At 38.7% G+C, this 27,241-nt stretch overlaps 1 protein-coding gene across 6 annotated transcripts in view; it reads right to left on the bottom strand.

The window, feature by feature from the left end:
• Window positions 1-27,241, bottom strand: part of LOC308613962 (WD repeat-containing protein 89) — a 104,787-nt gene that overhangs the window by 22,981 nt on the left and 54,565 nt on the right. The window contains exons 1-2 of one of the 6 annotated variants that reach the window (XR_014015358.1): window positions 11,399-11,651; window positions 1,699-1,827 (exon numbers count right to left, since the gene is read on the bottom strand). The exons of 1 other annotated variant lie outside the window; for it this stretch is intronic. Coding sequence is in view for 1 of the 5 variants with exons in the window: in XM_081228133.1 (XP_081084259.1) it covers window positions 13,287-13,439 (153 nt within the window). In the remaining 4 variants the exon portion in view is untranslated. Of the gene's footprint in view, window positions 1-1,698; window positions 1,828-11,398; window positions 11,652-13,286; window positions 13,507-27,241 lie in introns of those variants that run through there. 4 more of the 6 variants (XM_081228135.1, XM_081228133.1, XM_081228137.1 and 1 more) reach the window with 4 other exon arrangements.

The raw sequence follows: 27,241 nt of genomic DNA on the forward strand, positions 1-27,241 counted from the left end.
TCTGGTGGCGCAGTGGTTAAGAATCCGCCTGCCAATGCAAGGGACAGGGGTTCGAGCCCTGGTCCGGGAAGATCCCACATGCCGCGGAGCAACTAAGCCTGTGTGCCACAACCAATGAGCCTGCGCTCTAGAGCCCGAGAGCCACAACTACTGAGCCCGTGAGCCACAACTACTGAAGCTCGTGCACCTAGAGCCCATGCTCCACAACATGAGAAGCCTACGCAACCAAGAGTATCCCCGCTCGCCGCAACTAGAGAAAGCCTGCGCACAGCAACAAAGACCCAACACAGCCAAAAATAAATAAAATAAATAAATTAGTTTAAAAAATATATACTGTTTAAAAAAAAAAAAAAACACCTGAGTGGACTCAACGTCTATGGGGAGTCCAGAATTTTCTTTGGAAACAATTTGGAGTTTGTTGTAATAGTCATGGAAGGATTCGGCAGGCTTTTGGATGCATACCTGAGTTTTATTCCAGTCCACAGGTTTGGGGAAGGCTCTAGGGATGGTTCTGTGCAGCCTTTTGGCTATATGATGAGGTTGACCATATAAAAGGGCTACTGGTTGGTTTAGCTTAAACCCTAGAAGTTGTTCAGGGTTTCCCCAACCTGCAGTTTTAATCCATTGTGGGGCCTGACATTCTCCAACAAGCAAATGAACTAATAAATAGAGACCAGAGAGACTATGTTGGTAGGTTGGGGTTACAATACTGAATTCCTCAGCAAATGTATGGGGATCCTCAGTTACCTTGGGGAAATCCTTAATTACAGCCCTAATTTTTTGGTCTTTGTCCATGGGGCGTAGGAAATCTAGGGCAGTTTTTAGTAGGATGCTCAGAAGGTCTCATTTTGAAAAAGAAGATCTTAATGGGCTCAGTTTGGTGAGGAACGAAAGTAAATTCAGACAGAGGAGAGACTCAGGAAGGGGCAAGGAGGGATACAGAGGAGGTGGAACAGTGGGGTTAGAAAGGACCTTGGTTAGCACTGAGGAAAAGGGCTCTGGAATTTTTTTATCCATCTTTGGTTGTTTATTTTGCTTCAGTCAATGTAGAAATAAGGAGGCAATTTTAGAATCCTGAATGTTTAGTAGCCTCTAGATACCAATTAAAATAACAATCCCACTCAGATTGCTTAAGATTGTAGCCATGGTCTTCTAACTTAGTTCAAAGAAAACAAGTTTGGGGAGATCAAAGTTTCCACAAAATGATAATTGGAGTTCTATGTTATCCTTTGTAAGATTGGTCTATTTAGTCAAACATGCACATGAGGAAGGACCATAATTTTTTTAACATAAAACTGGCTAGGGGGCTTCCCTGGTGGCGCAGTGGTTGAGAGTCCGCCTGCCGATGCAGGGGACACGGGTTCGTGCTCCGGTCCGGGAAGATCCCACATACCGCGGAGCTGCTGGGCCCGTGAGCTATTGCCCAAGTCTGCGCATCCAGAGCCTGTGCTCCGCAACGGGAGAGGCCGCAACAGTGAGAGGCCCGCGTACCGCAAAAAAAAAAAAAAAAAAAAAAAAAAAAACTGGCTAGGATTCCCCAAGGGGGGAGGCCACCTTTAGTACATTCAGATGACTAGATAAAATTATCAGAAACAAAAGAGTACTTACCAGAAAGACAATCTGTCTCTATCTAGATTTTGAATAAAGTAAGACAGCTCAACCAAAAAGAGGTAGCTTGAGATCTGAGAGGAGACTTACCAAACTGAAAGTTACAGCGACTCACAGAAGCAAACAGTGCAAAGGACTCAAGTGCAGGAACCTCACTTGATCCCAGAAGTTCAAGTGGTTGGCGCCTTCAGATCACTTATGACACCATGCAATGTCAACCTAAAAGAAAAGAGGTAAGCTGAGGCAAACTCGAGTTACCGAAAATCGAGTTTATCCTGGAGTAGCAGAGATACTGCAGTTCAGGACATGCATGCTGCAGTAAGCTACAGGTGAGTCCACTGAAGGTTTAGGCTGGGTTGCATTTATGGGCAAGGAGTGCAAAAGGGGAGGGTCCAATTAGGGGCCATGCAGAGTTCACTGGCTCAAAGATGGGGAGAGATTCATGGGTCAGAGGTTAAGGTTCACTCTTTTGTAAATCAGGCATTTATGGGAAATCAGTCTCTCAGTCTTTAAGTTTCATTGTTCTGAGAGCACAAGTGTGAGATTCTCCATTCCATATCCTTCAATTCCATTTTAGATTAAAATCCTTTTACAGTTTTATCCACATCAGGCTGGAGGGACATATGGGGGTAGCCAAGGGAGGATGTAAAATAGATATTTGGATACACCAGTTTACAGCTCTGGAGGAAAGTATAAAACTGGGTCATCAGACTATAGGAAATGGGCAGTAATTAAAAACTAGGGAATTGGATGAAACTCGCGAAGGGGAATTATACAGAATGATATAAAACAACAGGTCAAGAATGGAATCCTGAGGGCTTCCCTGGTGGCGCAGTGGTTAAGAATCCGCCTGCCAATGCAGGGGACACGGGTTCGAGCCCTGGTCTGGGAAGTTCGCGGCATGTGGGATCTAACTAAGCCCATGCGCCACAACTACTGAGCCTGCACTCTACAGCCCGCAAGCCACAACTACTGAAGCCTGCACGCCCTAGATCCCATGCTCCACAACAAGAGAGGCCACCGCAATGAGAAGCCCATGCACCGCAGCAAAGAGTAGTCACCACTCGCCACAACTAGAGAAAGCACACGTGGAGAAATGAAGACCCAATGCCACCATACATACATACACACATACGCACATACATACATACATAAATATAAATTAGGGGGAAAAAAAAAGAATGGAACCCTGAAACACCAGTTAAAGAAATGGGCAGAGGAAAAATAAAAACTATAAAGGAGACAAAGAAAAAAAAAAGAACCAGAAGAACCTCAGAAAAGTGGCCAAACAATAGGCAGCTAGTATTAACTGATTAATAACTAGGTTCCAGTATCAGTCTCTTCACGTGCATTGCTTCATTTAACCCTACCAATAACCCTAGAAGATAATCTTTTTATTACTGCTTTTTAGGTGAGGAAACTGAGGCTTAGAGAAAGAGGTATTGCACAGTAGTTGAGAGAATGGGTATACCGCCAGACTGTCAGGGTTCAAATTCTGGCTTCACCAGCTGCATAGCACAGGGAGATCAGCTCCATGCTTTGTGACCACCTAGAGGAGTGGGATAGGGAGGGTAGGAGGGAGACGCAAGAGGGAGGGGATATGGGGATATATGTATATGTAGAGCTGATTCACTTTGTTATAAAGCAGAAACTAACACACCATTGTAAAGCAATTATACTCCAATAACGATGTTAAAAAAAAATTCTGGCTTCACTAGTTATGTGTTTCAGCTTCCTGTTCTTTAGACAGAGGTTAACAGTTCCAACCTAACAGGGCTGTTATAAGATATAAACTAATTACTACATGGTAGGTGCTCAGAATGATGCCTGGCCCGGAAGAACAGGAAGTGCCAGCACAGAGAACTTCAAAGAAATGCAAGTGTCAAACGATAAACTTGCAGAATAACCTATTAGATTTTACATATATATATACATATCCCCCATGCTGTTAACCATGATAACTGACATCAGACTGAATATATACACCGGAGGGAGTGGGGGCAGGGAGACAAGCAGACTAGATACTTCTACGGTGAATTCACAGTATGAAATGTTCTCCCCAAAAGTCACCAAACAGAAAGATGCTTTAACACTTTAGCATACTAATAATTCTTTTAATTTCCACTGTTAACCAGTGCCTGAAATAAGGTTAAGCCAGAATGAGGCTTCCTAATACTGGAGAGCTTATAATCATGTCCACATATCTCTCATACAAAAGGCAACAGTTTATAAATATTTATAAATTGATAGCTAAAGATATCTTCTTTTACATTTTGAAGTATAGACTCACTATTTACTATTCCAAATTATATGAGTATCCAAAAGGGATCTATTGCAATAGAAATCAAAACAGTGGTAAAAACCCTTAAACATAAATATTTATAGCTTTATATTTGTGTAAAGATTCAATAGGACAGACCAGTTCTCTTAACCACTTTGCGCCATATCACGGGAAGATGAGAATCTAGTTAAGTTCTAAACTCATTTCCTTTCCTCTGAACACAGTGAAAGATCCTGATATCAGAGAAATAACCAACAAAAGGCATAATTCTTGAACCATGCTACAAAAGCCGGATATTAAGAGGAAAAAAAAAATTCCACACTTACTGTATAGATCTGACGTGAAGGCTAAAAAGGACTGGAAATAATGTACTGTCAAGTTTAACTTTACTAAACATGAAGACTTAAGCTGCCAAATTCTTTTTTAATACTCGCCTTCTTTGCTCATGGCACTGATGACTACTGCCATCGAGCAACAGGTGCAGAAATTAGAGAATGACAAAAAACATCATTCAGGACTTAATTACAAAGTCTCCAAACAGAATAAATTTCCACTGTTACCCAGGATAACTGAGATTTTCTTAAGTTGTTTTTTCCTCTTCACCTGGCAATATAAATTCCTACCTCTATGTGAACTCCTAGATTTTATCCTCAACCCTGATCTTTCTTCAAAATTCCAATCCTATATTTATAATGTCTGCCTAGACCTCTACCCCTGAACGTGCTGCCAAAACTTCAAATTAAATATACTCAAAATGTAACTCAAACCTATATTCTCCATCTCTGTTAAGTGCACCATCTTCTCAGTCACCAAGGCTCAAAATCTCAGAATGACCTTTGATTAAAGGGAGGCAAACGACAAGATTCCCCTAGCTAATAAAGCCTACCTTGAAAATCGCCCTTTACATCCATCTCCTCAGTTTGTCCTGCCACTATCCTCCTGTTTTCCATTACCTCTCGCCTGCAACTGCAATAACCTCCTCTGTGCCTGATACAGAGCATGACAGGAAACACCTGACTTAACATCTGATTCCTGGCCAAAGATGTCAAGAACGGGAAAATTTCTTACCTCCCACACGAGAAATACCATGTGAGAGTTTTATTCTTAGAAGCCAACTTCATGTTGTAAAAAATATTGACACTCAGTATATCAGAAATAAAAGCAAATATAGATTTCACCAACATTTCTTAAGTATATAAAACTAAACACTTAATTTTTATAAAGTATGACATACATTCTTTTGCTGTTTCTGCATGAACTGCAGATGTTTGAACATGTGAATTACACACTATATTTTATAGCAAGCCCAGACTCATCAATACTTTAATAGGCTAGGCAAAATATTTTCCCCACAATACAACTGCAAAAGAGTTGCTACTCTCTCCAAGAATCCTACCTCATTTTCTTGAGTTATCTAGATAATACCCATGCTTCAAGATATAGCTCAAATTCTAGCAGTACTACAAAATCTTTCTTAACTCAGCCTAAAGTGAGTTTCTACTTCCTCTGAATGCCAAAAGATCAACTATTATTCATTTAGCAATCATATACCAAATATACTAAAGTGTTATTTATCTCTAGTTATATGTTCTATATATTTATATTTGCTTCTTTCTCCAGTGTAAAGTATAAACTTCTTAAGGACAGGAACCATATTTTCCAATTCTCTAATATCAATCCTCCACCAGCCTGAGACTAACTCCACAGCTTACCTCACGAAATGCTACTTCCTATGAGAGGAGTATAAAAATATAAACACACACAAAACACACTCAATAGAGGCAGGCAGGAGGCAAAGATAAGGAACTGCACATAGATGTAAAACAATGACAGTCAAAGACAGGAAACACACACACGCACACGCACGCATGTGCACACACACACACACACACAGACCAAGCTTTAGAAGCAGCTATCCCTTTTGTGGAGAAATTAAATAGTAATAATATTATCAATATTGATAAAACATCCATAACCACAGTTCAGAGGTAAATTCACTCAACCTCCTAACATCATAGAAAGCACCAGGAAGGCATAACTGAGGAAGCTAAGGAAAGGGCTAGGATTTGGGAACATCACCTTACCATCTTACACAGTACCCTATAGGCAGAAAGTATTCAACAAACACCTGATGGTTTGAATGCAATTTAATAACTAGATCTACAAACCCAAATTTCAGACCAGTATGTTCAAAATGCAACTCTTCTTTCACAAAATACTTTACGGGATCAAACTAACTCAAAATTCCAGTATAATGCACTAAATACTATGTGCTTTGCTTATATGATACAAACGTGCTTTTGATGCCAAAAAGATACATCCACATTATAATCTTTCAAGATTTTAAAAAATAACCCAATGATTCATAAAATTGTATTCTTCCTATTTTTATAATGGCTCAGGGTATTTGTGTGATTTTCAGGCTCCCTTCTTAGTTCCTAAGAAATAACTTCAATTTGACTTTACAACCTCGGGGTGGGGTGGGGGCAGGGGAAGGGAAAGTTTGGAAAGAATAAAATAGCTCTGCAAAAATAATTCAGTGCTACACTAAATACACATTTATGATAGGCTAATGAAATCACAGTGGTACAGTGGTTAAGAATCCGCCTGGCGGGCTTCCCTGGTGGCGCAGTGGTTGAGAGTCCGCCTGCCGATGCAGGGGACACGGGTTCGTGCCCCGGTCTGGGAAGATCCCACATGCTGCGGAGCAGCTGGGCCCGTGAGCCATGGCCGTTGAGCCTGCGCATCCGGAGCCTGTGCTCCGCAATGGGAGAGGCCACAACAGTGAGAGGCCCACATACCGCAAAAAAAAAAAAAAAAAAAAAAAAAAAAAGAGGGGAGAATCCGCCTGGCAATGTAGGGGACACAGGTTCCAGCCCTGGTCCAGGAAGATCCCACATGCCGTGGAGCAACTAAGCCCGTGTGCCATGACTACTGAGCCTGCGCTCTAGAGCCCGCGAGCCACAACTACTGAGCCCACGTGCCACAACTACTGAAGCCCGCGTGCCTAGAGCCGGTGCTCCGCAACAAGAGAAGCCACAATGAGAAGCCCACGCACCACAACGAAGAGTAGCCCCCGCTCACTGCAACTAGAGAAAGCCCACGCACAGCAACTTAGACCCAACACAGCCAAAATTTAAATAATTAATTAATTAAAAACAACAACAACAAACACTAACCACTATGAAAAATTTAGCTGCAGTATCTATTCTTTCTTCCTTTCTTGAAAACAGATGCCTGTCATGCATGCTAACAACTTTAGGTCTGAGTAATACAGGGCTGAAGGATTCATGAAGAAACGGAAGCAGTCTGACAGAATTAGAACCAAGATAAAAATACTCTAACAAGCAGCCAAGAATTGGAAACACAATGGAAAACAAAGGAACGTGTCTCTGAGATGGACCTAGTCAATATGAGTGAACTGAAAGGTGTTAAAGGTGGAAATGAAGGCAGTGTTTTTATGGGAAAAGATCTGCACTAGAAGTAAGGAGGCTTACTTTTTTTTTTTGCATGTGACCTTCAGTAAATCACAGATCCAATCTGAATCTTGGTTGCCTCACATTTCCACTTGTTCTGTTTACTGATACTTTTGTATGCATCAGTGACATTAACAGTAACTAAGACATAATGTACTCTTGTTATAATCCAGGCACTGTTCTAAATGCCTTATATGCATTATATCTCATTTAACCTTCCAGACAGCCCTACAAAGTAGGTACACTTATTTCTCCCATTTTATATAATTAGGAAGTAAAGCTTAGAAAAGGTAGGTGATATGCCAGAGGTCACTTTGCTCACAAATGCATAGCAGGGACTGGAACTCAAAACTAGTTTCAGAGCCCACACTCTTAAATCCTTTCTTATACTGCCTCTCAAATGATATAAAGGAAATATTTTACAGAGCATTCTTAAATGGCCATTCAAATGTAAAGTCCTGTTATAATTCTTATTTGCACTAATCAAAATGACTTCATACAACCAAGCAACATAAAGTTAAAAGATTTAAAGCACAAATATGTGGAAGGCCTTACCAGTTTCTTAAGACAGTGGTAATACCAATGATGTGAAATCCAGTGCAAATTTTAGTTGAATTGATGTGTAAATTTCCAAGTATTTATAGGCTTAGAGACTTAAAATATCAGCTACAAGATATAATTTAAAATATAAGCCATCCCCTAGAGCTTTTTCTCTTTTAGCTATTATTTCACATTAATACTTGATGAATGATACTGAATAAAATCATTAAGGAAGGAATTTATTTAATAGTGTTTGTCAGGCACTGTTTTAAGCACTTCACAAATATTTACTCATTTAATCCTAACAGCCTACAAAGTAGTTATAATTGGAGCCAGTATTCAACTCAGGTCGTCAGGTTTAAGGATCTGTGCTCTTAACCACTAGTTCCATTGCAATTCAAGAAATGGTGAAATTCTTCTTTTTTTTTTTTTAGGCCAATAAAAAGTACTAATGATCAGGATGAATGTCCACAAAGAGAATGGAGCCATCACTTACCTCAGCATACATACTAATACAAAGGAACATGTAAAAGAAATATATTAACTGATATGGTAAACTAATCTACACTATCAGGAAAAGTTATTAGTCTTTGGAAGAAGAGGTTTCTTTTAATTTTCCTATGAAATTGTACTGTTAGCAAACCAAAGGAATGAAATTGGGAAAATAATATTAATTAACACTAATATTAACTTAAAAGACTTGATAGACAGGATTTTTATCATTTTTTGGTCCAGTCATCTTATGAAGCAGCAAAAAACTTAAAAAAAAGAAATCACATGAACTAGTGGATTTCACAATAGAATTCATGCTAAATTTGAACCCTTTTAAGGTATAACAGATACTTAATACAACCTTATATTTTGTTTATGAAAGAATTACATTTTTCAAAGGACTACAGTATTTGTTATTTCATCTGTTTCTCACAACTCCGAGAGTTAAGTAGGAGAAGTACTATTATTCTTATTTTACAAATACGAAACTTAAGCTCAGAAAAGTTAAATATTTTGCATGGTCTAGATATACCTTCTGACTCCAAGTGCTTCTTCTATTACATCATGCTGCCAAAAATTTAAGCTTTATACTTTTCAAGTTGTTTCAAAGCCAAGAAAATTTGGAAAATATACAGCAGAAAACATAATGAAGTTTTATGGTCGTTAAAATGTAAAGAGATTTGCTGAAAATCTCCCTATTTTATGATGTACAAGTTATCTAGCTGACATGATGAACAAGTTAATTCAGCCAAAATGAACTTGGAACCCAAGAAAAATCTTCATTTAAAGCTAAGTGATAGGGAGTTACTTACACACACACACACACACACACAAAACAACGTAACTGAATCCAATTTTAAATGCATAAATGTGAAATAACGTAACTCTACAATAATACTATTTTTCAGGAAGTAAAAAAAAAATCACTTCTAACTACCATTCATCTCAATCACTTAAATGCTAGCTTCCCAGAGATTATCCGTTTCAAAGATAGTTTTTAAAAATGTTCATTCCGGGACATCCCTGGTGGCGCAGTGGTTAGGAATCTGCCTGCCAATGCAGGTGACATGGGTTTGAGCCCTCGTCCGGGAAGATCCCACATGCCGCAGAGCAACTAAGCTCATGCGCCACAACTACTGAGCCTGCGCTCTAGAGCCCGCGAGCCACAACTACTGAAGCCCGTGCGCCTAGAGCCCATGCTCCGCAACGAGAAGCCACTGCAATGAGAAGCCTGCGCACCACAAGGAAGAGTAGCCCCCACTCACCGCAACTAGAGAAAGCATGCAAGCAGCAATGAAGACCCAACGCAGCCAAAAATAAATAAATTTATCTTTAAAAATTTTTTTAATGTTCATTCCTCTATATCTATTTCACCTGAATTACTACCCAGCCAAGGAACAGAGAAGGCTGGTGAACCAAATAGGAACATTTAACAAATAAGTGCAATAGCTTAGGTTTGGATTATCAGTTATATAATTAATTATCGAGAAAACACCCAATAAACTGTACCTTAAGTGCACAAAAATAAAAATGTTGTAGCTATAAACTGTGTACTATACCCTCACAGCCCTAAGTTAGGTGGCAGACCACCCACATTGGACTTGCAAAGAAGACGGCCTAAAACTAGTCTTGTAAACATTAGCTTGACACCACTTTGAGGGAATAAAAGCACTAAAGAAGCTGATAAAGAATTTTTTTGGAATAAGTTATTTGTGGAAAAATATTACAGAATTTTTTCCTCGGGCCCACTTTACCATGCACAAGAGTGGTACAAACTCAGACCTTTTTTTAAAATTTCTTTTTAAAAATTATTATTTTTTATTGGCGTAGAGTTGATTTACAATGTTGTGTTACTTTATGCTGTACAGCAAAGTGAATCTGTTATACATACACATATAACCACTCTTTTTTAGATTCTTTACAGTCAAACTCAGACCTTGATCTGGTACCCTGTAGACTGCTGATACAAGAGCCATGCCTGGAAAAGTCCAAGAGACTGTGGCTGGATACCTGCTCAAACAGAACAAGGACAAATGGGTGCATTGCACTGCACTGTTATTTATAGAGCAAAGGATGTGAGACTTTTTCTTGTGGACCTGATGATGGCAAAGGTATGGAGCCAGCAAAAAAAGAACTTTGTGTAATAGGTTTGTCTAGAGGCATTTGGACGCCAAGAGTTCACAGGGTGAAGAAACTAAAGGCTGGAAACTAAGGGCTGAGGATAAGTCTTAAGAAGTTGACTACAGGTATTGCCCATTGTAGCAGACTGCTAACTCATCAGCAGATCACTAGGGTAGGCACACAACTAGACTGGTTAGGTGTGGCTATGTGACAGAGTTTTAGCCAAAAGAACCTGAGAAAAAGCAATGTAGGTCACTTCTAGGCCTGGCCCAAAGAAATGTCCCACATGTGCTTCTCCTTGCCCTTAACCCTTCCATCTCCATGCAAAAAGCACAGAGACTGTTACAGAGTAGTTCTTATATAGTGAATGCCTACTTGAAGCTGGGTCCTTTCGTATTTTATCTTATTCCAACATATCCATACTGGGTGGAATGGTAACAAACCCAACTCATCAGATTCTGTCTCCTGAGAATTATTAATTCCAGCCAGACATGAGAGCAACAGATTATTACCTTCTTCTGAAGATAACAACAAAAAACTGAAGTCATCAGACCTACTAACTCCCTGCTGGGGGGACTAGAGGATATCAATCATGAGGGACTATCAGTCCAGTTCTCCAAGAAGCCTAGTGCATATTCTAGCCTTAGGAGCAATGAGAGTCAGCGTATTTAGTTGCATAAATGGCTTCCTTATAATAAATCCCCATCATCTGAGGTCATGCTTCTTAAACTAGGGGACACACCTATGACTATAGTAAACTGGCTATTATAAGAAGCCACAAAATAAACTGTCTATCTCTGTAGAACAGCAATGTTATGATGTGGCAATAGTTCAAAATAGTATCAAATACAAATATTATGAAATTGAATGCAATACTCACATGAATTTTTAAGGTAGAAGATTAGAATATAAAGAAATTTCACTCTTCTAAGGGGTTAATTCAGGCTTTGTATTCACATTATCACAGGAATGTTCATTTACCTCTTCTGTTTTCCAGGGGAAAAGCTGAAGTACCAACCTATGGTAAATTAGAAGGGTCTTTTCACAGCAATCCAGAAGTCATTTTTTTTTTTTCTCTTACAGCATATCCTACTAGACTTTAAGCTGCACTAGGATAGGATATGTTTTACCCTTCTTTATACCCTTTGTGGCAAGCTAAAAATAATGCACCCCCAAAACATCCAAGCTCTAATTCCTGGAACCTATGAATGTTTCTTTATACATCAAAAGGGATTTCGTAATTAAGCTAAGGATCTTGAGATGGAGAGATTATTCTGGATTATCTAGATGGGACCTAAGTATAAACACAAGTGCCCCCACTAAGACGAAAGCAGACGGATTTGACTACGGAAGAGAAGGTGATATGATTACGGAAGCAGAGATTGAAGTGGTGTGCTTTTAAAATGAAGGAGCCACAAGCCAAGGAATTTAAGAGGCTACCAGAAGCTGAAAAAGGCAAGGAAATGGGACCTCCCTTCAGAGTCTCCAAAAGTAATCAGAACTCAGAAAAGCAGTTAAATGAGCTGATCTACTTTTGCTTTATGCTATCTACAGCAGTCTGAGGAAAGAATACAAACCAGACAAGTACCACTTCTGCATTCACAGGGAATACTATCCTGAACCCTGGATAAGCAGATAAGTGGGCCACATATGCTTAAGAGGTATTTCACACTCAAGTGGTACTAGGCTGCATGTTATCCACTGTATGTGTGTATATATAGAATACTTTAATTATAATATATATTGCATATTAATGATAATCTAGCTTCCACAGGAAAGAATTTGAAAAGCAGAAAACTGTCATATGTAGTTAACATCAGTAATTTATACATATTATATCATTTGATCCTCACGACTCCAGGAAGTAGACAAGTCTGGAATTGATTTCAATTCTGCAGTGGAGGAAGCGGCGGCTGAGAAGGTGACTTGCCCAAAGGTTAGTAAATGGCTCCTACTCTGAAGTCTTTCTACTAGATCATTTTACCTCGATAACATCAATCGATTTACTTCTAGGTATGTTGTATTAACTTCTAAAATAACTTCAAGATAGGAAAGAAAACAAGACCAACATTTTACAAGCAATATCATATTTAAACTTTACGTGCATGGAAGCCGAATGTCACACTCAATTAAGTGGTCAGAGAAAAGCTGAAGAGAACACGTGGACGAGTAACTTAACATATCTGTTTCTTCGCATGAAAATGAGAACCGTAACAGTACCTAACCCTTTAGATGTTGCTGTGTGGATTAAATGAGATAATACACGTAAAGTGCCTATATATAGTAGCTAGTCTCAGAGTTCGTACTATATACTCCAGCACGTCTCTTTCCAAAGGAAAATCTGCTTTCTGACCCCGAAAATTAACCAACCCAGGAGGTGGGTAATTTAAGAATGCGAGGGAAGGGAATGAGGGTAGGGGAAAAATAGGTCCTGGCTACCTCTCCTTGAACACTTGACGAATAGGCGCTTTGTTTTTACTCAAGAATAACCCAGAGAAGTGCTGGGGGCGGCTTCGGCGACACCAACCTAACCCTTGGAAGGCCCGCGGGGCAGGGACAGCAGAGGCATGCATGACCCAGGGGCTCCGACAACTGCACCAGAAGCCCCAACACGTGGTTCTCTCCTCCCAGCTCCTCCCCATTTCCCTCTGCTCCTCGTGCTACAGGCTCAGCGGCTTCGGCTTTCTACAGTCAACTGGCACTGTCGCTGCCCGTCTAGAGAGCTGCCCATCCCAGGAACCTGCCCAACGCAGTTCTGGGAAATATACCTCACCAGGGAGCCCACACCGGCTGCAGGAGAGAACTCGGAGCGCAGCCTCTGCGCGGACCGGTCGACCGGAACTCCACCCTCCACCTCTCTGATTGGATAAACGCACAAAGGAGGATGCAGAGGATTGGTCAGCAGCAGAGAGGCGGGCCATAGCCCAGGGGAAGGGAAAGAGGTTGGGCGGGGGTAGCGAAGAAGCGCCAGGGGGTGGCCTCTCTCCGGATTGGACGAATGCAAGATATCTGCGCCAGCGTAGACCCAGTTTCCGTATAGCGCTGCACAGCACTGCCTTTTACGTTACGTTAACGGAAGTTTTAACGACTTATCGTTTGTGCTGAAAGCTTAGGTTTCCTTGCTGCGTGGCCAATAAAGGGAAAGAATAAAACGAGTTCCGCCTCCTCCTCGGACGAATGGGTCCTTCCGTTGACATAGAGCGACGTGAGTTCCTTTCAGCGTTTAGACGCTAGAACTCCCACAGAGCCAGACTCGGGTAGAGAATTGCTATGTTGATCAGATAGTAACTGCGGGTGAGAAATACTAAGTAGTTCGAATCGGGCCCTGAAACACCCACATACGCTCAGAACTCGTATGATTTCAGCGTTGTAATGTAGAAGAATTAGGCCTTCTCGCGGTCCTTTGCTTGGCTGTGTCATTGGCTGAAAAAGCTGTTAATTTGAATGTAACTCCGCCTCCACCCCCAGGGAACCTTGGGATTTGAAGTATCGGGCGCAAAGATCCTATGGCTTTAAATGTGGTTGTCGCTGAGTTATTCGTTGCTAACAACCGCTGACATTTATTGTGGTTTTCATGTGTTCCGTTGTGCTTTTTTAATCCTTTCACTTATCAGCACCATTAAAGCCAAAGGACACTTAGGAAAACTGGAAAGACTTCATGTATGTTTGTAAAGATAAATACTGGTGTTTCAAACATTCCACTACTGTGCCTGGCTCTCTGCTAGATGTTCGTAATTAACGTACTAAGCGGATACTAAGTCTTGGCTTTTTGCCTTTACAACAAAATGGTCTTTGATTTGCATATTAGTGTCCATTCGAGGATATTTGAAAAGTGCCCTAAACTTAAGAGCTATCTATACTGTTTTGTCGCTGCTTACATAAATCAAGTGTTGATACGACATGAAGCAGAACTGGCTGCTGTCTTTTTTTTTTTTTTTTTTAAGAAATCCAATTTGTTAACCTTCTCTTTTTTTTTTTTTTTTTTTTTAGGAGTTTATTGATTTATTTATTTATTTTTGCTGTGTTGGGTCTTCGTTTCTGTGCGAGGGCTTTCTCCAGTTGTGGCAAGCGGGGGCCACTCTTCATCGCGGTGCGCAGGCCTCTCACTATCGCGGCCTCTCCTTTTGCGGAGCACAGGCTCCAGACGCGCAGGCTCAGTACCTGTGGCTCACGGGCCTAGTTGCTCCGCGGCATGTGGGATCCTCCCAGACCAGGGCTCGAACCCGTGTCTCCTGCACTAGCAGGCAGACTCTCAACCACTGCGCCACCAGGGAAGCCCTGGCTGCTGTCTTGACAGAAAAATAGTGCTGTAATTAAAATGTCAAACGTGACCAGTTTCAGGAGGCACACATTGTATATTATTCGAGATTGTATTATCACGTCTATTTTCAGTCTTATTGGAAACATGTTAGTTTAAGGCAGAATTTCCCTGCCTTTATTGAATCATGAACTCCTTTCACTTCTGTGAGCACATTTAGTAATGTTTCATCACTTTGTGTTTAGCAAAAGTAAAAATCAATGTATAAATACCAAAACTTTTTGAGTGGAATTTTTCCTTCCAACAAATTTTTTTCTATTTAATATGTAATACAATTTTTCATATATGTAAGAAAAGGGCTTGTTGCTGGACTAAAAATTAAGTATACTTTTAGAGGATTTAAGCCAAGCAGAAACCGCTTTTTTGACTGATGGTTGGAATAATTGCTTTTATATTAAAAAAAATCAAATTATTTTAATTTTTTGTGTCTTGTTTGTAGATGATGAGAGAAGGTTTCAGGTTTTATTTCCAAATGAAACATGAGAAACATAACTTTTTTATAATTCTCAATAAATAGCCAAATTGTGTGTAATCACCACTATATTTCTCCTTTAAATATTTGATATGATGTACTAAGTGACATATATGGATACGAAAATCACCCTGAGACAAAAATGCAGATTTATTAGTTTTTTTTGTTTGTTTTTTTGTTTTTTTGTTTTTATGGCTGTGTTGGGTCTTCGTTTCTGTGCGAGGGCTTTCTCCAGTTGCGGCAAGTGGGGGCCACTCTTCATCGCGGTGCGCGGGCCTCTCACTATTGCGGTCAGATTTATTAGTTTTAATGCTTTCCATTAACTAACATTTTGAAAGAATTTTCCTTTTGACTCCTATTTTAAATCAGTGGTCCATTTGGGATGTTAATTAAATTCGTTTGACTAAGAATAAAAACCATTAAAAACTGCAGGTATCAAGACTGCTACTGTCGTTAGCAGGGTTCAGCAGAGTGATAAATCAACTGAGTGACTGACTCCTAGACACATTTGGCTGATCTGTATTAACTGTCCTAAGTGCTCACTTGGAGTCTTTTGGACGCTCTCAAAGTGTTCCATTTTAAAGAGAAAAAACTTTAGTAGTTATTTTTTGTTTAACTGAGAATTTAAAAGTAGAAATTGCAACAGGCACCATTACTGCTTCTTAAGATGTGAACCCAGGAATCACCTTGGTACACCATCTGTTGGGAAATAGTTTAAGGAATGACCTCAAGGTGAGATAAATGCAAGATGACTTTTGAGATACAGGAAGAGAATAGTACAATCCCTGTTTGTAATATTTACTTTTTAATATCAACATTTTTCTTTTTCTATCTGTATTTTTAAAAATAGTGAACATGATATAACAGTATAAACTTTGAAATCTAACCATATATATGTATATATGTTTATATATATATGAATGGTTAAAAAAATTATTGAAAAATATTTGATAAGAAAGGTGTGGAGGTGTTAAAGAAAAGATTATTCATGACACTTTTTAAGATGGTAAGGCAGACTTTATTCAACGGGGGCTACTGTGGTAGGGTTTTGTAATAGGGGAGAGAGATTGGACTCAACTCTGAATACAACAGGAAAAGTGGGAATTTATAGCCCAGGAGTAGGGGATAGGGGGTCAGTGGATGGAAAATTACTACGAAGAAACATCGGGCATAGGGGGGATTATTGCTACATCACTCAACAGTATTCTTATTGAAAGTAGGTGGGTGTAATCAGACATCAACTGGGGGATAATGAAGGATGAGGCACTCAATCAGATATTGAGGGAGGGTGATTCTGGTTAAGCTGCCTTAGCAGAATTCTTGCTACAGGATTCTTAAACACTACAAGGAAGGACATGGGAGCTGAAGGTCAAGCCTAGTCAAAAGAGCACACATATATATACAGCCCACACATACTCTTACTCCTATATATACATAAAAATATTTGTATTTGCTATTGTTAAAATATGAAGTCTGAATTACCCATAATAACTGCTTGGAAATACTCAGGCTCAATCACTATATCAGGGCTCAACCAGAGAAACAGAATCAGTAGGAGACATATATTAAGGAATTTTTTGTGAGGAATTGACTTAACACAGTTGTAGGGGCTGGCTAGGGGATAAGTCTGAAATCTGTAGAGCGGGGTGTCAGGAGAGGCAGGCTGGAACTCTCAGGCATGAGCTGAAGTTGCAATCCACAGGCAGAATTTCTTCTGAGTACCTCAGTTCTGCTCTTAAGGCCCTTCCACTGATTGAATCAGGCCTACCCAGGTTATCCAGGATAATCTTTATTTAAAGTCTACTGATTATGAACGTTAATTACATCTACAAAATACCTTCACAGCAACACATAGATGAAGAACTTCAGATCATTCGTTTGAGAGTGCAGTTTCAGGCTTGGAACTCATTCCAAAGAACCATGTTTGACACTGTGTCTTGTATTTGGGGGAGTGGGTTAGTATAAGCATATAGGATGTACAAACCAATTCCATTTTCCACTCTCTGGTAAAATACATCTAAAAGGAACAGCTCTACCTTCAAACTCCATTCCAGCCTACCTCTCTAACTCCCTACCTCTTTTGGCCAGCTAGATCTTGGCCTGACAGCCTACATTTGAAGTCTTTGGCTCCATTCTTTAGCACCAGGAATACTTTGCCCAACTCTGCAATCACAGAGGTTTCCCAGTAAATAAGGCCCACTCGTAGGCAGGCCGGCCTCTACTATATAAGGAGTACTTCCTGGTAAGCTACCAGGTCTAAAGCTTTTGAAAATGTCAGCAACACTGCCCTTGAAGCCAGAAGGTGGAGTGGTGGCTAAAACATCCTGTAACAGGTGCCAGCTGGTTTATACCAGTCACCATGCCCAAATTTTTTCAAGATAGTGGTGGTATTTTAACTACTTCAGTTTTAAGATGGACTTTCCTATTACCCCTTTTAATTTAGACAGCTGAAAGTTGAGGAAGAGGCAGAACTAGTACTGAAACTGATAATTATGTTGATTGAAAACACTACCTACCTCCAGAAAACCTCTCCATAGGGCTGCTCAGAAGTGGTGAATCAACTGCTTTAAGCTGTTTGTTCTCTTCCTGCCACTTTGAAGTTAAAAAGAATGAACAGACAGTAAAATAGCACACTAAATGGAGTCAAGAGGAGAAGAAAGACCAGACTATCTGACAAACTGGTCTTTGGGTCTTCTGTTTAATTAAGAATTAGGACCATAGTTTATTTAAAGAGAGAGGTGTGGTTAGGATCAATAGGAACAGCTTAGGATCTTAATAATTGCTATGAAAATTCATTTTTTTTCTTTTTTTCTTTTTTTCTTTTTGGCCATGCTGCGTGGCTTGTGGGATCTTAATTGCCCAACCAGGGATTGAACCCGGGCCCCGGCAGTGAAAGCTCCCAGTCCTAACCCCTGGACCATCAGGGAATTCCCATCACTTTTTTATTAGATAAGTTATGAAAGTGCCCATTTACCCATGCATGTGAAATTGATCCAGGGCCCTTCCTCAAGATCAGCTGTAAAAGGATATAGCTGAAAGAGTTATTGAATTGCTAAGATGAACGCTACTACACATTTACACTTTCTTTTTTATCGTAATTCTACTTTCCAGTTTACTTACTTTTAAAATCTGTTCAGTGTGGAAAAGTTCCATCGTATACAAAAGTAGAAAAAAATATCATGAACCCTGATGTATATGAGCCTATCACCCAACTTTAACTGATGGCTAAACTTACTTATATCTATGCTCTCACCCACATTCCCACCACATCTCCTATCTGATTATTTATAAGAAAATCCCAGCATCATTTTGTTTGTAAATAGTACTCTTTGTAACTCTAAATAAGGACTTTCCCCCCCAAATGTAACTACAACAGGCAGATATTTTAATAATATCTATTACTCAAAACTAGGTGTGTGATTTTGAGCAAGTTGTTTAATCTTTCTAAACCTCAAATTACTCATCAGGTGACCATATATTCCTTTCAATGGGGTTATGAAGATTAACACAGTGTAAATAAAGTGCCCAGCACAGTGCATGCCACAGTGCAGACGTTCAGGAACTATTGGTTCAAATTCCAGCATTTGGTCTACTTTCACCACTTGCTCTGAGAGATTATAGGAAGGATGACCAAAAACAAGATGTTTGCTGAGCCCTTTAGTTGTTGAAAATTATCCTTGAAAAAAGAAAAAAACTTTAATGATAGCACTAGGAGTGTACAACAGCCAGGAAGTGGAATCTAAGAAGTTTAAATGAAGTAGATCAAAGTTATAGGCAAAGTAGAGTACAGCCCAGTAATAAGATAATTGATATAAACTTATGTGAAATACACTCGTTGACTAATCTCATATCCTTAGAGTTTTTCTTTTTTTCATGTGATCTCCAGTTGACCTATATGATGGTATAATACAAAACTATTGATCTGAGCTGTAAAAGAAATATGAAACCTTTCTGTTTTCTTTTGTAGGATTTCTGGAACTTTTAGCCCCCAGACTCAAATACCACTGGTATCCCCACTTATTGTCTACATCTTTTTGGATTTACCTATTGTTTGATTCTCTCTCACCTCTATTCTAGAAAAATATTTAGTAACAGGTTGGATTTAATTTTCTAAGCGTTATATTAAATAAATTTCCTTGCCAGATGACACAATATCCTAAGTTGTGCCGAGCATTATAAAGATGAATCTGATCATGATTGCCAGCATCTTGATATCTGAGCAATAATAATATCACATTGCAACAAAACCGTGTTTTCTTTCATTTAGAGAAATACGTTGTGTATAGAAAAATAAATAAATAAAATTAAATTAAAAAAATACGTTGTGATGATGGAGATAAAATATAGGATCACAGTGGGAGTCAGCAGCTTGAATAAGTTTGTAATCAGATGATTATAAATGATTACAGATGATTGCTCTTAGGCTGATGAAGTGAAAGGTTAGAAGAGGAAAGGAACATTAAGTAGATGATCTCAGTCATGAGTATATTAATCTAATTAATTAGCATTTTCTCACCCTTAAATTCCCAAATTGAAAATCTAAACATGGTAGTTGTTGGTTGTACTATAAAACTGACTACTTTTCATAATCATTTCCCACTTAAACTTGAAGCATGTAATAATTTTTCCTATAAAACTTCCACACTAAGAAAATGTATATTTCAAAAAACAAAAAACAAAAACATATCTGAGTACTAGTTAGAGCAGCATGAGCAGTGAAGGAAAGAGAACTGTTTCAGAGAGGAAAGTCATAAATACCAAGTCTAAGTGAGCTAAATTGTAACTTCTGTCCCCCACCCTTGAGAGAATGCTCTGTGCAGGAGAAAACAAATCTCCCTCTTTTCCCTTGTAGATGGCTTGACTACCTATTTGGTGGACTAAGATAAGGGAAAGCAAGGACTTTAAAGTTTTGCCAGGTCTTTGAGTAGATAGATGGTGGAACCAGAGGTAGATGACTGTAACATGAAATGGTTACCATATGGTCATTTCTTATGTACAAGAAGGCCTCTGGGCATGATTAGGAAGCTGGAGAGTAAAAAATGAGAAATGGAAACCACTCTGCAAAAATAATATCAAGTACTACATGTATTATGGCCAGGAATTTACATAAAATGTGCTTTATTTAGAAAATGTTTCTCCTTAATATGAGTTGACTCATTCATTCAACAAATATTATCTATCACCTGTTATGTACTCAGTATATTTTACATCCTGGAATTACAATGTTAAACAAAACAAAGTTCCTGCCTTCATGCAGCTTACCTTCTAGTGGGAAGACACTAGAAATATAAATATAATGTATGTTTGAAAAGTATATAATATAATTTCAGCTAATGACAAGTACTATACAGGGTGGTATATTCAAATATTTAACATTGGTATGGCCAGCTTTGTGATACTTGGTATGGGTTCATATTCCCTTGTACTCTTCTGTATTTGCTCCCTTCCTTCCCTGCCTCATTTCCCTTTCCTGCTCACTCCAACTTCCTTGACATTGAACTTCCCAATAATGTGTTAGTATATAAGCTTTCGCTTGTAACTATGTTCCCACATACCCCTTCCTACTCCCACCCTAACCGCTCAGAGCATGGGCCGGCCTTAGACTAGTTGTGACTGGTGTTATGCCTCTAGTTGCCAGATCATGGGAAAGTCTGGGAGATGCTAGGATAGCAAGAACAGGGGATGCACTCAGGATGTGGGGCAGCAGCTACCTGTTTGCCAGCACAGAAGTAGAGTATCTCAGTATTATAACAATTGATGTAGCCTTGCTGAAGTAAATTGGCTGAAAATCAGCCCTGCTCCTCTGAAGAAAAATAAAGCAAGCTAAGAGGGTGGAGAGTTATAAAATAGCTGTGTATTAACTCTGTATTCTTCCTGAGAAGTATAGAGTCTTTGGGAGGTGTGTGTGTATGGATATTTTATACAACAGTTATCTGTTGGATGACCAGAGAGCATGGGAGATCTGTTTACCACACACTGATGGGGAGACTTCAGTGGGAACAAAACTAGGAGTGCCAAAGACAACCTTAGACTCTTCTGATAGTGCCTCCTTTGTGTTGTCCTGGACTGAATAATTCATATTTTGGGATATATATTACAACGACAAGTCGTTTCCTATAGACTGAACTGGTATGATAGAGACAGATCCGAGTACAAGACAGTTTTGTAGGTGGGTGTATTCTGTGTGTGTTTTAAGGGGAGCAGAGGTTGCAAGAAGGAAATCCTAGGAACCTCAGGGGTGCCCTTCTTTCTGAGGCTGATGTCTGCCCATGCACTTAATCACATGTCCTCTGAGGCCTTGAATCATCCATTGTGTCCTCACTTTTTCAACCTTTTCCTCAGTTCTACCTTTTCCTTCTTTCTACACATATGTGAGTCTGTTCCATTCTATAAAAACCTTTCCTGTGACCCTGAGAACCCACTGATTTATTCCATTTTCTATATCTTATATGCTCCCTCTGTTTCATCACCTCACCCTCATTCTTCGACTGGGTAGAATATAGCTTTCATCTCTAGGCTTCCATGAAAACTTCTCTCAGAGGTCACAAATCAACTCTTAATTGCCAAATCCAAGGATTTTCTCTACTCTATCAGCCCTCATTTCTCATTTATCAGCCCTCTCTCCCCAGCCTCACACATCCTGCACACCAGTCACTCGTTCCTTTGAGAACATGTGTCAAGCAACTACGTGAGCAAGTGGGTATAAAAAGATGAATAAGATACCTTCCCCCTCCTCACTGCACTGCCTAATGGCAGAAGCAGATGCATAAAAAATAAACTCACTTCAGTGAGTTTGACTCGTAAATGAAAGTATAGACAGTGACCTATTTTTATGAGAATCCAGAAGAGGGAGCAACAAGTTGCCCAAGTTTGTCCTTCACTCATAGCTCCATGCCCCTGGTCATGCTCCTCTGTATGTTTGGGCTCTTTGTGGCCATATGGAAGGACATCATGAAACTTTCTCTTACAGTTCCTACCCAACCTCTCCTCTCAGAAACAAAGGCTTTTTCTTCCTTGCTCCCCAGTCACTTTGTGCTTTATGCTCTGATTTTGTTTCACTCAGGAAGCATCATAAGATAATAACTAAAAGCTCCAGCTCTGGAGTCGAGAAGACTCTAGCACTTCCTGGATGTGTGACAGAGCAGATGACATATCCATTTAGCTTCTACTTGCTTCATCTCTTAGACGAGAAAGTAAGGCAACTGACATAATAAGGTTGTGTTGAGGATTACATGCATTTTATGCATAGAACATAGTATTTATTATGGTCATGTCAGTCTCCCCTCTTGAATACATTCCTGAGAAGGACAGGTACTGTGTTTGACTTTACTTTTGTCACCACTATCTAGTCCAGAGCTTGACACTTGCCAGGTACATGTTTGCTATGATGATAAAGGAAGAAAAAAAAAAGTATTCTGAGAAGTTTTGATGGAGACTATGTAAACTAAACTGCCAAGTTCCTCCTTACTGGTCATTGCATCCATTCCTCATATGTTGTGACTCTTGGCTGCTAACAGCTCATAGCTGTATCCTTCTGCTTAGGAGAATTGCTCTTAAATGACGGGAGCTACCTAATCAGGGAGGTTATATGCTACCACCACCCTCTCACCCAACCCAATGACTGAATGATAAGGGGGTATAAAAGGCTTGCTTCCTTTGTTGGAGGTGACACACACAACTCCATGGTGCCATCCATACTCCGGAGCTCCTTGTAGGATCAGACTGAGGATAAACTTCAGCTGAACCCGCATCTTTGCCTAGCCCCTTCTCCTACTCTGTTCTGTTTCCTGCACTGCCTTACAGGTTTCATCTGACATCACTCACTTTCTCCAGAAATCACTGGCACAAGAATCCTCATCTCAGACTCTGCTTCTTGGGAACCTGACCTAAGATAATAAACATCTGATGTTAAAACAGTCACGCAAAGACAAGAATTGAAAAGATCAGTAATAAAAGCAAAAGCAACAACCAAATGGCAGAACTAGATTTTTCCTACTTCAGGACAATCTCTTCTTAGCCAAAATATGTGATAAAAATGACAGTGTAATGAGATCTAACAAGTCAGCTAAAAACCAAAAAGAAGACTATTTGAAATATGGATTTCTATACACTTTTCCAGCAAATGAATCTTGCCTTAGTGACTATAATGGATTGAGGTATTAGCTAATAATACTATAAAAACACTATTAGCAAGGTATTTAAAATCGATGCATCCAGAATATGAAGCTAAATTTCAACAATCTTTTGAGCAATATTTAAAATTATGTGACATGCAACACTTTATACAATTTCACTAAACTAAGTGATAAATGTTTGGAATTCTAAGATTTCTTACTTCTGAGGTTTCTTACCTAAAAGTGAAAGACAAGACAAAACAAAAATAGCAATAACTAAAAAAAAAATCTATTCATACGCCACTGGGGAAATATTTCTTTCCTGCAACAGTTAAAATAGCTAAAATAAAGAATTTTTTTAAAGAGACAAACTAAAATACATTCTTTAGGTAATATTCTAAAGGGAATATGCATAGAAAATATTGTGCAAAGTTGAAGAGACAAGTATTAAAACAAGTTATGCAGTGTGGGAGGTTCCTATTCATTTGGATGAACATGTAAGTGTTTCTCATCTGTTTCAGCTTGTGGTATTTGTTAAATTCTGAGTTAAGAATGAAGTACAGGAAGAACTGATTTTCTTGAGCCATTAAAAGAAAGATATCCCAGAGAGGTTATGTTTTCAGTAATAAATGACTTTGCTAATAAAAACAATTTTGCATGGGAAAAGAAAACTGATTTTTTTTAGTGGAGCAACTGGTTTCACTAAAATAAATGAATTCTCTGGAACATGGTTACAGTGCTAATAACATGTGAAATCAAATCACTGGATTCTTCATTGGTAAGTTACAATGACAGGAAAGTTGGAGCCAGACTGTATGAAATTCTACAGAATATCATCTATTTTAATAGAAACAAGACTTTAAAATTTTAGTGTAGACTCTTTACAATACTTTTTAATTATCCGTAGAAAGGGCATAACATTTTTTTATACAACAGAAAGAGGTTTACTGATATTTTGTGGCAGAGTACTTAAAAGAGCTGCCAAAGTGAAGATGAGTTTCACATTTTCCCTTTACAAAAAAGAAAGTGTTTCAAATTTCCTGTGCTGACAAGTGGCTCTCTGCAAATGCAATGTTGGCAGATATTTTGGGGAACAGAAAAAAGGAACACTTTATCTGTTCCTTCAAGGTAATAGCGACCTTTTAACAATGAATAGAAAAGTAATTGCTTATCAAAAGCAAGTACAGGGACTTCCCTGGTGGTCCAGTGGTAAAGAATCTGCCTTCCAATGCAGGAGACTTGGGTTTGATCCCTAGTCGGGGAACTAAGATCCCACATGACATGGGGCAACTAAGCCCACACACCACAACTACTGAGCTCGGGTAACTTAAAGAGAGAAAGTCTGTGTGCCACAAACTACAGAGCCCACACACCTTGGAGCCTGCACACCACAACTAGAGAGAGAAAACCCACACACCACAACTAGAGAGAAGCCCACACACCGCATGTAAGAGCCCCGTGCTGCAACTAATACCCGACGCAGCCAAATAAATAAACTAAATAAATAAAATTTTTATTAAAAAAAGAGATGATTCACTGAGTAGCCATCATATTTTTTAAAAAAAAGCAAATACAATTTGAAAACACGTTTGGAAATGTTTCTATCATTCTGTGACTTTATTGCTGAAAATGATGTTTTGTCATCTATAAAAAGTCTGCTGAAATTGGGAAACAGAATTGTCAAACTTGTTTGAAAGTTTTCCCATGAAGAGTTACAGTAGATATTTAATCCATATGTTAGATATAAATATACACCATCTGATTGACATTAGGGAAGATTTCTAGTGGAATTTCAACAAAAACTTCCACTTTTCTAGTGGAATTTTCAACAGAAATTTCCATAATTAGGATATAGATAATAAAAAATGAGTATCCTGATTTTGCACCACTTCCCTTTGAACCTTAGTACCTTTTTGAAGTATGTTTTTCATACATTATAGACATTAAAACCAAGAAGTGAAATAAATTGAATGTAGAATCAGACTTTCAAGAAGCTTTATAGCCAAATTGTTAAACCAAGATTTTAAAACATAATGAAATTATAATAATTATTATCATTGCTGAGAGCAAAACATTTGAGAATCATTCATAAGTAAAAATTATTTTAGAAATCTCATCCTTTAACAATTTTGATTCCATGTATATTTTATAATACAAAGAACATTATTATAGTACATGTGGGTAATTTATTAAGTAAAGTTTAGGGATAGATGCTTAAAAAATTTTTATGATGAATGTGCAATCAACAAAGTTTGGTGACCACTGGTCTAGTGAATAGTAAGTACTTCATTGACAGAATGCTCTTTAATCAAACTCTCCAAGCTGATAGAATTAAATATTTTAATTTCATTCTGAAATAGGTGAAAATCCAAGATATAAGAATAAAAATATAATTTCCAATTTTTTCTTGGCCAAACAAGTTTACATGAAGTAACGTAGTGTGTGGAACTCAAGCATCCTTCCTATAACAGGAGAGCTATGTCAAGAGAGCAAACATGTGAACCAGCCTGCTGCAGAGTGGATTGGGGTCTGCCTTACTTGTTGACTATCAAGAGCCCAGAGAGATGGGCCACCTTTCACACATTAATTCTACTCAACACAGATGTCATAGTCTCACCATTTCACCAAATAGATAAATCCCTCTTACATTCACAGAGGTGGAGAAAGCAGCATCTCCCTAAAACTTCCCAAAGTATGCAAGTTTTGGCAGACATTCCTGTCTTACTGGCTGAGGGAAAATGTACAAGAATAAGAGAATGAGTTCCCTCAAAATCAGTTAAAAAATCCTAAAGGCAGCTGTTTAAAAGTTTAATACAAAGTTCAATCACTTTCCCATAAAGAGAAGAGACCCAGTTAGAAAATAAAATGAATAAAAGATCCCATATACTATTTCAAAGATTGTATACTCATGGAAAAACCTAAGAAATGTTCTGGGCCTGTATGAAGCCAATTGGAGGATACTGAAGATGATTTGAGTATATTTGAGTATAATTTGAGTGAGCTTGGTTGTCACTTCAGGGAAGACTGCCCAGATCAAATCACTTTATATAGGCCCAGCATATATCTCTCCCTTCACAATTTTATGTTTATATGTACAATTGTTTGCTTAATCTCTATTTCCCCTACTGGATTTCATAAAATCTATGATAACAGATACATTACTTTAGTTACATTTATATCTCCAGTGCCTAGCAGAGTTCTCGGTATAATAGGCACTCAACAGATGTTTCTTAAGTTAGTGATGAATGAATGAATGAATGAATGAATGACATGGAAAGACATATATTATGCTTGGTTAGAAACAATAATGTAAAAAGTGTTATTGCCAAGAGAGGCCACGATAGTGAGAGGCCCGCGCACCGTGATGAAGAGTGGCCCCCGCTTGCCGCAACTGGAGAGAGCCCTCGCACAGAAATGAAGACCCAACGCAGCCATAAATAAATAAATAAATAAATAAAACGAAAGTCTTAAAAAAAAAAAAAAAAGTGTTATTGCTATGTAAATCTCTACACTGAATATAATAACAATCAGAATATCAACAGCATTATGTTTTGGAACTTGACAAAGTCTTATTAGAATTCATCTAGATTCTGGGGATGAGTGGTGGTGATAGTCGCACAACAGTGTGAATGTGCACAACTGTACACTTAAAAATGGTTAAAATGCTGAATTTTATGTGTATTTTACCACAATAAAAAAATCTGACTGGCCAAAAAAATTCTTTTAGAAATATGAGAATAGATGGAAAAAAAACTTTTTTAAAAAAGAGCATTTATGGAGAATTAATTAGTCTTATAAGAATTTTAAACTTATATAGCT

This window comes from Mesoplodon bidens, assembly GCF_964165515.1.
Source record: "Mesoplodon bidens genome assembly, chromosome: 3".
In the NCBI taxonomy this organism is placed as follows: Eukaryota; Metazoa; Chordata; class Mammalia; order Artiodactyla; family Ziphiidae; genus Mesoplodon; species Mesoplodon bidens.